We start from the raw sequence: 13,198 nt of genomic DNA, 5'->3' as shown, positions 1-13,198 counted from the left end.
GAATTTTTCAATTTTACGTTTACATTTTAAATGTGCCCTCAAATAAAATCAGAAATGAATGAAAATATAACAACAATATATAGCGCTCCAGGCAAATGACGCAGTTTTCGATTGCGCCTACCAATATGCAATTCGAATATGGTGCACAAATTTATGAAAGCATCATGGCCGCCTTCTCGTTGTGGCTGATTCGTTGACAGAAGAAAAATAACAAATACAGATGCATCGATAACGCCATCTCGTTGTTGCAATTTTTTTTTATTGTCGGCAAGTATTTGACGAGTTTCCAAGTGTTTTGGTCTTTATACGATACTTATTGCAAACAAACACTGACAGCTGCTATCCACTATAGCATTCAGTTACTTTCAACTAACAGTTATCAAACATTATAAGCTCCACCTACTGAATATCGTTTAGAATCGGAGTAATAAAATGGAAAATAATTCTTTTAGTCAACAAACCCACTTTTTACGGTCTGATTAGTAGCAACAATCTTGTTTGTAGTCTATTAGCAACAAACCACTATCTAAGAAATACATATAAAAATACATACGTTACATATGTTGCTTGGGTAACCTGGTGTTTAAAATTGGAGAGAGTACTGAAAATGTTCGTACGCTTAGCTCTTAGGAACTTGTCTTGCCGTGAGCCGCAAAATTTACCACCGAATTGTGACCGTTGCCAGCTGCTCAATTTTGAGACATTAGAATGTCATCGTAGTATCCAGCAAGCTACTACCTTGGTGGCAATTTTAAACGGAGAATGTGATGCGCCTGAATTGCTGCCCGGCTTAGATTTCCGAGTAGTGAGGAGAACACGAGATACGTTATTATTATTGTCGGGGTTCCATCAGACATATTTTGGATTCCATGAACCACTGTCTTCAATGATTCGAACCTTTTCTCGTGCTAATTATGCCTTTCAGTTTGGTGACTCCTCGGAAATATTTGCAAACAATATAAGAAGATTGTGTTTACTGTGATTATTATGTGAATTAGTAATAAGAATCAGGTCAGGTACTTATAATTTTACTTAACCCATTATATCCTAGCGTATGAAATTTCATACGCAGAACTATCCGTCGTTTCATGCGTATTTACTGTAGAATTTTGACATCTAATTGCTTCATTATTGCACTAATGGGATCGTTGCTCCTCATACTTCATTGTGATACAATACAGCAGCCAATTTTTGTCATTTTATTTACATTTTTGAAGCGTGTATAGTTGAGGAAAATGGCAGCTGGAAAATAAGCAATACATTTAATTGAATTTTATTGTTAGAATTAGTGCTAATAATTTCACTATGTGACAAAACGTTGTCACAGGTGTAAAAGAAGAAATGTTTCACACATTTTTTGCATGAGGTATTTTCATTCTCAAAACCATTTTAAGCGGCGATTTTGTGTTTCCCATAATCTTTGATACACTTTATGATGAAATTGAGGATATCACTGCATTTGGCTCACTTTTTGAAATCCCTGGGTTATAATGGGTTAATTTTGTTCATTTAACCTTACAACAAGATAGTGTTTTTTATGCCCATTTGAGGGTGGCGCCTGGTACGAGGAGGCCAACTCGAACGGACTTTTTCCCACCCAAATCATTTGAACTATTATGTCCGATGATAAATAAAAGCTGTCCCATGTGCTATGGGATTCCCAATACACACGATACAAAAGTTACAAACATTTTTTTGAAAATTAGTCTATTGAATGGTTTTATATTCATCCTACGTGCGGGGCCCCCAAAATCGCGGGGCCCCTGGCCCTGGCCCAGTGTGCCCATGCATAAAGACGGTACTGCACTTTATTACTCACGCATATATCACATTTTTAATTAAAAAAAAGGAGAGAGAAAATAAATTATATGGGGTGTCGGTTTTACCCGCTATGCCTAGAAGAAGTCGATTTGTTTTCCAAGTTGCAACCTATAATTTTTAATGAAATTAATTTTTGGGGGCGCTGAAAAAATTAAGACTTGTTAAGAATTTTCTTGAAGAAGAATTCTGCATAGAAATTATAAATGTCGGTTTTGACCATAATTCCCCTACTGGTGAAGCTGGTTTAAAAGTTGAGCGGGGGTGAAAAAATCGACCCTTAGTAACTGAAATGCAAATTAATCTTGCGAAACTTTATTTTCCTAAATCATCAGACTTTTCTAGTATTGTCTAGTCTAGGCTACACATACACAACCAATACATGTAGGGATCTTTGAAAATTGCAGACGTTCGCCTACAATTTTTCTTGTCAACATTCATGTTATAGTATGTGACACAATCATTAAAGCGGCCAGACCAACTGTGCAGCGCACAAAATGAAGATGATTGAAAATTATACGGCAATCAAATTATTCATTGAATGAGAAATTTAATCAACGAATTATTTTGAACCTTGAATAAGGAAGAAACGTGGACAACAGTACCGACCGTTTCAACTTGGCTAACAGGGTTAATGACACTCCTTTGTTTCCTAAATTGTCAGACTTGTGAGATTAGACTTGAGTTGTTATCATGATCTCGAGATACAGAACATAAAAAAATACTTATTCATTAGCGCCGCCTGGCGGGTCCAATCCAATTTAATCTGTCCATAAACGAGAAGCCCTCGACCTCTTTAAGAACTTTACCGAAAATACCATATTTCTAGTAATTTGACTTTGAGATTTATCCAAATCTATCATGTGCTGAAAACTTTTACGTTTACTAGCGCCGCATAGTGAGCGTATTCCAAACTAATCTGTCACCTTGATCTCTCAAAAAACTTCGCTGAACACAGCACCACCCCAAATAATCACAATTTGAGATATCGATAATTTTAACATGTGTTAAATATCTGCATTAGCACCAGCGCCACCTGGTGGGACACCACCTTTCACCCATCCATCAGAAGCTCTGGACTTCTACAAATTCCCCGAAGATACTCCATTTCAACATAATCAGGGTCTCGGTATATTTGACTTCCCATTCAATGATAGTCTGGCAGCATAATTCTCAACTGATTGAATATCCTATGTCTCTAAGTTGTAGAATATCTAATTAGTTCAACTTTGCCAAATAAATCCCATAAGCAATGGGATTCCTAAAACGCGGATTCCTTTTTCACGCTCCCAGTTAATCGCGTAGTAGGAGACCTGCGAGTAGGTTGTTTTAATTATTTATATCTCGCATGTTTTTTGTAAACTGCCAATAAGCATACTGTCAAATTTCATTTTGAGAGAAAATTCCGGACAAACCGTAACTCGCCAAGAGTGGACGTTGGCATTTTATAAAACAGAAAAGTTTTCTCTTTCGTTTACTGCTATCACTAATAATCGGCGATTGATGGTTTGGCCAGAATTTCCTCTCAAAGTGAATTTTGACAGTATGCTTATTGGCCCTTTTCAAAAAACACGCGTGATATGTACTCATTTGCTGGTCCCACGATTCCACTGCATCATTGTCTTGCCGTTATTCAGTATGAGCTACACACTGGGAAGTTCACCCTGGTACCATTAGACAGATAAACAGACCGTTAATTTAAACTCTTCTTAAACGCTCCAGATGGTCTTCTGTTCCCTATGCCCTTAACGTTGTTCAAATTAAACAAACTACCTGCGTCCCCATAAATTATCAGAAGAACTTGGTTCGTTCAATGGAACCGCAAGTGATTTGTTCATAGTAAAAAGAGATCGTGGAAAATTATGTTAAAGACAAATTATTACGCTCCAACATCTCGAGTGAATACCGAACAATGTTAAATCATGATTGAAAAGTCATGATTTAGTTTACCTATTTAACCAAAGCCGAATAAATTCGTGTAATAGAACTAAATTGACGAAGATGAGTGGAATAGCCCTACACGAAAGTTGAGTTATAATGTTTTCTGAAAATCAGTGCAAGACATTCCGGATCGATCTGTCTCATTTTTTTTCCTTCTGATTATCCTAATCTATTTGTCATCTATCTAGTTCAAGGAAATGATTCCAAAATGTATTCACAACACTATCCTTCTGACTCTGAGTGCAATCTCATGTCTCTTCCTCTTCCCCATAAAGCACACGAGTTTATTGAACCACGAACTCTAGCTTGGCTAATCAAAGAGAAAGATTGCAAGTTTCCTCGAATTGGTGGTTAGTGGAAAATGCCGCCTACTTTCTCTATTTATATATTAAATTATATATGTATGTGTTCACCCAAATTCCCCTAACTTACGTTTCTGTTTCTTTTCCTTCCTGTGCGTACCAGATTGGACACCTGCCGGGCAACCGCGGCTCGCTATCGCCACCCAACATGACCACCGATGTGGTGGTAAAATTGGAAAATAACCTCACGGGCAGGGCACGCTGCTACACGACGCCGGCCTCAACAGCGCTGGTTGCGACGCCAACGAATACGAAGGCCATCGAAAATAATCTCAAGGTCCCACTGATAAACATCAACGGCGGCAGCGATTGCATGGCAAATGCCAATAATGTAAATAATGTAGATAATAGTAACCACAACAACAACAACGGAAATATCAACCAACGCATTAAAAAGGAAAACAATATATCCACTGTCCCAATGTCCTCTTCGTTGGATTCGTTTGCCACCGCAGAACCCACCAGCACCACGGAAGGCAACCAGCCAGAACAGGACGAACGACCATCAGAAGAAACTACACATCATGATTCCCACCAGGACCATCATAATTGTAGGTCGCGGCAACTAAACCATCAATTAATTAGCGGATATGAAAGTGACAAAACCGGCAGCCAGGAAGGAGAAACTTGCATTTAACAGCTGCCTGCCGGTTCAGCTAGGCAACGGACACCGATGCTAATCTCTTTGCTTTGCCAAGTTTGCTAAAGTTGTGACAATGACCGCCCCGTGAATGCCATCGCTAGAAGGGAGAGCTTGTTTGGGCGACAAGCTAGCTCTTGTCTGGATGGCAGACGAGAAGACGTTTTTATATCGTTGAAGACCAAGCAAAAATCCAGAGCTTGCAAGATATCTGTTGGTGAAATAACTAAAAGAATCTCCTTTAGAATGAGTTATATATTGTTGTTACACTATCGCTTTACTTTGCTGAGTCAAACATTGAATGCCAAAAGACTACAGGAACTAAGAAAAAGGCAAGCCAAAACTTCGAACGTATGTACCTTTTATGTGAATATAGAGTACAGAATCCACGAATCATAGTTATATAGTGTTATGCATAGGAAACATCTGAGATGTTTTTTATTATTTGCGGGTTAGCTCTTTTTCCTAACGGGGCGCACCCAAGTTGCCGCCTCATTCATCCACGAAGCGCCACCCGGGGACAGTTATGAAGGCTAACCGTACCACGTGATATATTTGAATAAGAATAGTTTATATTTTGCGATGAATAAATCATAAACCAATTTTACAATGCAAATGTATTGTGCGACTGAATGTAAGAAGAAGAAAAATTAAGATTGGCAGTGCTGTTGATCGTATTTATAATCTGTTGAGAAATCCTACTAAAATAGTAGTTTGCATTCGAGACAACTTGATGTTGGTTGAATTGATCTTCCACTTGATAATCACAACGAGATAGGTATAGAAAACGGATTGCCCGCTCCAGCGAATAAAGGTTTCGAATGACAGTTGCCTCCCCTATGATATTCAAATAGTTATCGCTGTCAGATGTCTAATCTCTTTCATCCATCACAGGAAGCGAAACTTACGGTTTGTTTAAATGCCACTGAAAATGGTAAATCCTATAAATGATACATAGAAAAATAAAGCAACCCATAGAATACGTACTTTAATCTTCAATTTAGGTAGTTTTGAGTTTTGCTTTTACTTGCACTCATTAAGGTTATCATTAAATAAGAAATACTTATGAGTTTTTACCTTTCTCATATGAAGAAAGTCTATCTATTTTCAACCGAGACCTACGTCATATACCATTCGATTCAGTTCGTCTAGTTCGCAAAATGTCTGTGTGTATGTGTGTGTCAAATAATGTCATTCACTTTTCTCAGTGATGACCGATTGGCACAAACCTATGAATGATATAAGGCTCCCATAAGACGCTATTGCATTTTTAGTTGATCAGACCTCCGGTTCCGGAGTTACGGGTTGAAGAGTGCGGTCACACAGCAAATTCCCATATAAACTGGTAACCCTGTAATGTCCGAATGATGTAATACATATTTAAATACGTTCAATATTGCTTGGATGTGCGGGTCTAGATCAGTAACGACCACTGAAAGTAGCTTTGACCACATTGGCCACCTATGACCATTCTTGATGCCCCCGGGGAACTTCTCAAGTTTCTGAGCTAATGTCACATCTATTTCCCAGCAAATGCTTAACCAATTTGTACAAACTTGATTTCAAATGAAAGATATAATACTCCCATTGACTGCTATTGAATTTTATTTAGTTCTAACTTTTGGTTCCAGAGTTACAGGTTGGTTATTGCGGTCCCATAGGAATTTCTCATATAAACCCTCCCCTTCTTTCCTCTCAACCTCCCCCCCCCCGTCTCACTCACCAACACCCCTCTCAGACCAACCTTACACCTTCATCCACCCCGTATACCAAAATAAGTTAGGTGGTTCTAGGCACATCCTCCCCCTCCTACTAATCATACCCGCCCGTCCCCCACAACTCCGCATTTCAAAATATGTTAGCATAAAGCCAACTTTGAACTCACGCTGATTAAGCCAATGAAATATTATATTTTTGTTTGTTTCAAATGTGTCAACGTCGCCTTGTTGCTGATCAAGTTCGTAGCAGTCGTGACTTATATATACTTACGAAGTGTTATAAGAATGTTTAGATATGTCCATAATGTTTTATTGAGCGGAACCAGTTCTTAAATCAAGCTTGGATAAATGAGAAAGGCCCAATTGCATCACTAGGTGGATAAAACCAGGTTCAAGTAAATTTAATATAAATTGAATATAATTATTCTGCAGTTAAGCTTAAAAAGAATATTCAGAAATCAGTTGTGATATTTGCCGTAGTTCAATGAAAACTCCAGTGGAGTAGTAAGAAAATTTTTCGGGGGGGGGGGGGATGTGAAGATTTTTGGTATATATTTTAAAAAATGTTCAAAAACATTCTGAGCAGGAAACAAATATTCAAAAACCAACAACTCATGGAACGGGTTTGGGTAGTCGAGGTAGGAAAGCAAGCTGTGGGTCTAGAATTAATTCTCTTCCTCTACGAGGACAATCTGGGCGGCAAACTTCAGACTGTCTAATTTACTGAGCCCTTTAGTTCCCTTGTGCCATTCAGTACCACTTCCTCGTTGAGCTTCCGACTGTTTCGCGAACTACTCGGTCTAGTCCCCAACAATAGATCTAGCCTACTCCGACGTAAAGTTCCTCGGCGAGAGAAGTTCGAAAGCGAGTAGGGCGTTTGCTGGAGCTCCGGCGCGACTGGTGGTGTGTCGTCGCGGTCTACGCAGTCTAGTTCCCGGTGGTGAATCTGACTGTACGCTGACGGAGAGGTCCCAGATGAAAGAAGTTCTCCCGATACCGATTCTTATTTGGTTTCAGTACCACAACTTCTTAAGCCCTTTGGCTCCGTAACCGGTGCCATTTAGCACCGCAACTCTTTTAATTCCTTTAGTTCTCATCTTGGGCCATTTAGCACTACTTCCTTGAGGATCCATTCAGCTCCTCGACATGTTCGCGAAAAACTCGGTCTAGTCCCCGACGATGGACCTGACCTGCTCCGACTGAAGAATTCTCCCGAGATCGAGCCAATCAGCTAGGTGCCGAGGTCAGTTCGGCGATACTGGTGAAGCAGGGTGTCAGGTGCACTGGTGCGCCGATGACCCGCGACTAGTGGTGTCTCGTACGCTGACGAAGAGTTCCCTGGCGAAAAAATTCTCCCAATATCGATTCTTCTTTAGTTTTTGGTATCGGAACAACCGGTGGGGTGCCGTGGTCGGTCTGGCGAATCCGCTTGGTGCGTGACGTCCAGTTTGCTGGCGTTTCGACAACTCATACTCGGTGCTCTGTTGCAGTCTACTCGACTAGTCCTCGGCGGTGGAGCTAGCATATTCATGCGGAGAGTTCCCTGGCGGTGATTGCTCTCCCGAAACCGTTGCTCGATGTCCATTTCGCTGTACGGCCTCCATGATCTACATCATATCTCTGTTTACTGCGTTCCACGTCCTTACGTTGCTTGTCATTCTGTAGACTACATTATACGGGTTGATGTCCGGTCCTCCCGTTTTAAGTAGCTCCCTGCACGTCACTTCAAACCTCGGACATTCAAGACTCTCCTCGGACATTCAAAGACTTCAAACCTCGGACATTCAAAGATGCTCCGGCATCTCCTCAAAGTTCTCACATGCCGGGAACAGTGTTGACGTTGCGTACCCACACCGATTAAGATACTCCTTGAGCAGCCGTGGCTCGGTAGGAGGTGTTTCAGGTGGAAGGTCATCTCTCCGTGCTTTCTCTTGACCCAGGTCGACAGGTTTGGATGAGCCGGTAGGTCCACTTTCCTTTCTCCGTGGTGTCCCATTCCTGCTGCCACGTCACCATCGAATCGATTCTCATCATCTTCCTCACGCTTCTGACGTTTCATTGATTGTAGCGCTTGATATCCTCCGTCAGGGTGATGCAGATGGGGATCATCTCGGCGATAAGGCATACTGCCTGTGGTACGCAATCGCACCTCGTACGACCAGCAGTCGAAGCGTCTTGTTCAGCTTTTCGCGGTTCCACTTGGTTTTCAGCGCCGCACCCCAAGCAGGAGCCCCATATCGCAGTATCGATGACGAAACACTAGGTAATGGACGGACATTTCGTGTAATCAACGTGGCTGTTAAAGCTCAATCAGTCGTCGATTATCACTCCCAATTGCTTCAGTGCACGCTTCGATGCAATCACATGCCCTTCGACGGTGATCTGTATCCGCTGAACCGCTTTGCAGTTCCTGTCCAACAACAACGTCTTGTGGTGAACTATTTGCAGCTTGACCCGTTCATCCAGCTCTCGATCGCATCTATTGTCTCCGTCACCGACACCTCCATTTCTTCAAGTGTCTCACTCATCATCGTTTGTGACACGTCGTCTACGAAACCCACGATTTTCACTTTCCAGGGCAGCCGCAGTGTTAAGACCCCCCAAGTAACCATAAGCATTAAGCCATTGCACTATATTGGCTATACATTTGCACTAATGTTGCATTGAAACTCTATTACAGCATTAACAATGCAATAAAACTCCATATTAGCATCAATAATGCATAACTGCACAGCCGACATATAGCATTATCGCTTGCTCTATATGCGTATATAAAGCTGATATAACGCGTACATGCTTCAAGGATCTTTAAAGCATGTAAGCTTTACAAGTGCATTTAATGCCATTATAGAGCAAATAAAAAGCCGATATAATGCTATTGTAATGCTGTGGGTTTATTTGTTATGCAACTCTTCTTGAAGATTATATTCGGCATATTTCATTTCAATCGAACATATGCAATACAGTCCTGAGAGCAAACGCAGCGCACTTATCGTGAAGGACGAGGCAAGGTGCCTCAGTTGGAGACTTACTAAAGGTAACTTTCGCAAAATTGTCATATCATGTCAGAACGAAAACCCATTAAGGATATTCATTACAATGCATTAGAAGAGAGACAATTACGGTTTTAAACAAAACATTTTATTTTAATTTTTTTCCTTTTTGCTCATCATACCGAAAGTAAATATAAGAAATGGTTTTAAAACCATGGCGGACGATGACAGCCAGCTGAAGCTTTTTAATAGCATTAGTAATGCTAATATAAGGCTTTAAAATTTGACATTTGTGCGCTGGTGCTATATAATAGCATTAGTACTGCAGAAACGAGTTCTCAATCTCTGCACAGTAATAGCACTATATTTCGCCTTTTCCGGCATAATACCAGCATTATATAAGTATTAAGGGCTTCACAACTCTATAAGACTGCATTATATGTGGATCTAAAGCAGATATTAGGCTACGTTATAATGCTTATTGGTTACTTGGGCCATCGTACATCTCATTCCAAAGAGCTAGACAGAGAATGGAGCCCTGTGGAACGCCCGCTGCGACTCGCATTTCCCTCTGCCTTTTGTTCGTCTGGTACAGCAGTGCTCTACACTGGAAGCGGCTCTTCAGGATCTGGCTCATTCTTTTATGCCACGTTGCGGCATTGGTATATACGAGGCTGGATGGCCCGGTGACTTCCCTGACTTTGGCAGTAACATCAGTTACTGCACCTTCCTCATTTCGGGGATTACCATCGCCTAAAGACTTCAGCAGTAGCATCCTGAACATGTCCGGATATGCCAGGATCGCAGCTTTCAACGCCACGGTTGGTCCATCCGGTCTGGGGGTTTTCTTTGATTTTAGTCACATCGACACTGCTTTGAGCTCGTCGTTAGTCGCTTGCCACTCGGCTGTGTTACCTCCTTCTACTTCACCGTACGGTGCCGGTGACCAGGTAGTTGAATCGTGATTCGGGAAGAGACCCTCAACGATTATCTTTAGCTTACCCAGATATATTTCAACTGATGTCGACGGACCCTCGTCTTCATCATGACGACTCAGTATGCATCCCCCAGGGATTGGCGTTTATTTCTCAGCACAGCTACTTATGGCAATTGGCTTGCTAAACTTGATCTCCCGTTTTAAAGAGTCCTTACCTTCTCGAAACGTCGCTTGCGCTCCTATCTAACTCTCCGATCTTGCGCTCTGAGCCCACCTTCTGGCTCTAAGACAAGCAGCGTGTAGCATACGGAGCTACTCATTTAACCAGTAAGCTGCACACCGGCTACTGCATTGCCTAAGTTTTCGTGACATTGTAACGTCACTAGCCGTCACAATCCATCTTGTTAGATCAGCCGCACCAACGTACTTGATTCCGTTGTTCGCCGAAGTAACTCATCAAAGAGGTTTTCGTTAAAGGCTTTCGTCTTCCACTTTAGCTTGCCGCCCGTCTTTCTCCGTGCTGCAGTAGGGTTCCATTGGCCGATGCGGTAGCGAATCGCCTGGTGGTCGCTATGGGGATACTTCTCGCACACTTTCCATTCCATGTTCGCTGTCAGTCAATGACTATAGAATGTGGCGGAATTTCTCTCGGTACCGATATCCGTTTCGTGACCCAGTAAGCTCCCAGCTCCTCGCTTCGCCGTGATCTACTTGTTATAGTCCTCGGCGGTTGAGCTAGCCTCCACAACGAGCCGACAGTTAGGTCTTCTGCCAATTTTCACTACAAGGAAATATTCTCACAAGATAACTTTTACAAATGAAACTTTGAGAATTCCGTTTAAAATATTAGGCATATTTTTGCTTAACATATTCATTTTTTTCAAATTTCTTCAAAATACTTCGGGGGGGGGGGGGTTGTCCCCAACCCCTCTCCCCTCCGCTACTACGCCACTGGAAAACTCGATGGTAGTGTTACCTAAATTCACATAAATGAATGAAATTCACACAAAATAGAGTCAAAAGATTACCTGATCAGTTTGTGATTTACAAGGTGTACAAGAACTCTCAGTTTAAAAATTGTTATTAATTTATTTACTTCGAATACTTAATATCTTAATTGAGAATGCACTATTTTTGGTGATACAAGACGAGAATCTTTTGAAACGATTCGAACATTCCTCTTTCGCAACTCATGTCAAATGAGCGCTCTTTGAAACAAGGCGATCTCTTCTATTAACATTTTAGTGCACATGAAAGACCACCGTTTTGTGCGATAAATGAAATATTTTAATCATTCTTTTTGGTATAGCTTTCGCTTAGTGGCAGGGTTGCCACATTCACTGATTTTCTTGAAGGATTTGCAAAAACCTTCGGGTTTATTGATTTAAAAAGATATTTTCTTATGTGATTCACTGGTAAAGGTGCAGAATTAACAAGCGCAAACTTAATACAAGTTAACCCTCCGGAAGTCGCGCTTATGTCCCACTGCACTAAACGAGCAGCCTCTGGTGCCCTAAGACGATTTCGCTAGATTTTCAGAGCAGCGTGCACTCAGTGCACTAGCGCCGGAAGGTTAATAAAAGGAACTTCCCAATTATGTATTCGTCCTAATAAGGGCGGTTTGCAGACAACTATAACACAAATCTATCAGCGCAAATAGCGCTACCGGAAAATAAGCACCAATAATTCTTTACAAGTGTTTTGTTAGTCCTGAAAAGAACTGTTGGCAGCATTAGAGACGCGTGAATTTACTTCTTGCCGGCGGTAATTTTCTTCGGGAAGGCTTTCTTGGTAAGTTTTGCTGCCTTCTTTGGCTTAGGGGTCTTCAGCTTGTTCGCTGCAGCCTTCGATGTTTTGGTGACCTGTTTAGTGGCAGTTGCCACCGCCTTTGTAGGGACAGCGTTGAGATTTTTCGCAGCTAGTTTGTTAGCAGCAGCCTTTGGCTTTCTTGCCTTCGCATCACCACCAACACTTTTCTTCTTCTCTCCGATGGTAGCCGATTTGATTGGTCGTCCGATGCAGCTTCTCAATGGGCAACCTAGCACCTCACGCTCACGTACATTCTGCACTGCGTCTTACACACGTCTGATTTTGAGAAAAGCTGTGACACACATATTTATTAGTTCCATCATTAACGTCAATTTGCATTAAAAGTAGTTTTTGAACTATTTAAACAAGTTTTACATAGCAAACAACGTATCGGTAGCAAGCGTTGAACGTTTTCCATTCGAACCTTCCAGTTTAAACTGGATTCTTCCAGTTTTTTTACTCGATCCTGTCAAACAGACAAATGTGTAAATCGTCCAGTTTTTTAAAATATTGTCCAGTTTTATCCAGTTTTTTCACAGAGGTATGTGCTAAAATTATTTCCTCACTATTTGCATTACAAAAGTAGTTCACTATATAAAATAATAATAAATAATAAAATAAATGAAATTGTGAAGAGTACATCCTCTCTGAGAAGCAACATATTTGTTTTTCAGTAACCATATTCTGCTGCACCCTGTCATATTTCAATACACATTAGAAATTGATATGCTATGGAGTTCAAGATTAGCAGATATCGTTAATTAAAATGAATGTTTTTTTAGTCTGTTTATTACATTCGGCACAGTGCGTTAGCTTGAAGGTACCAGTTTTTTGGTTTAACATTTCAAATTACTTAAAACTTGCCATGTGAAATTATCTAAAAGTTATATGTAAATAGTAGCGATCACTTTTATACTATCCTTAACTAGAAATTCGCTGCTATATGCTTTGCTATACGTAATCGAATTTTTAATAAAATA

The 13,198-nt window shown here is 40.9% G+C and overlaps 1 protein-coding gene across 1 annotated transcript in view; it reads left to right on the top strand.

Moving 5' to 3' along the window:
- LOC131684601 (neuropeptides capa receptor-like) overlaps nt 1–5,425 on the top strand; it is a 329,157-nt gene extending 323,732 nt beyond the window's left edge. Inside the window, exon 11 of the mRNA XM_058967615.1 lies at nt 4,225–5,425. Coding sequence (XP_058823598.1) covers nt 4,225–4,758 — 534 coding nt within the window. The 3' untranslated portion in view covers nt 4,759–5,425. The remainder of the gene's footprint in view (nt 1–4,224) is intronic.
- The last annotated feature ends 7,773 nt before the right edge of the window (nt 5,426–13,198 follow it).

This window comes from Topomyia yanbarensis, chromosome 2 (genome assembly GCF_030247195.1).
Source record: "Topomyia yanbarensis strain Yona2022 chromosome 2, ASM3024719v1, whole genome shotgun sequence".
Taxonomy (NCBI): Eukaryota; Metazoa; Arthropoda; class Insecta; order Diptera; family Culicidae; genus Topomyia; species Topomyia yanbarensis.
The sequence above is the reverse complement of the archived record's forward strand: the minus strand, read 5'-3'. Positions and strand labels throughout refer to the sequence as shown.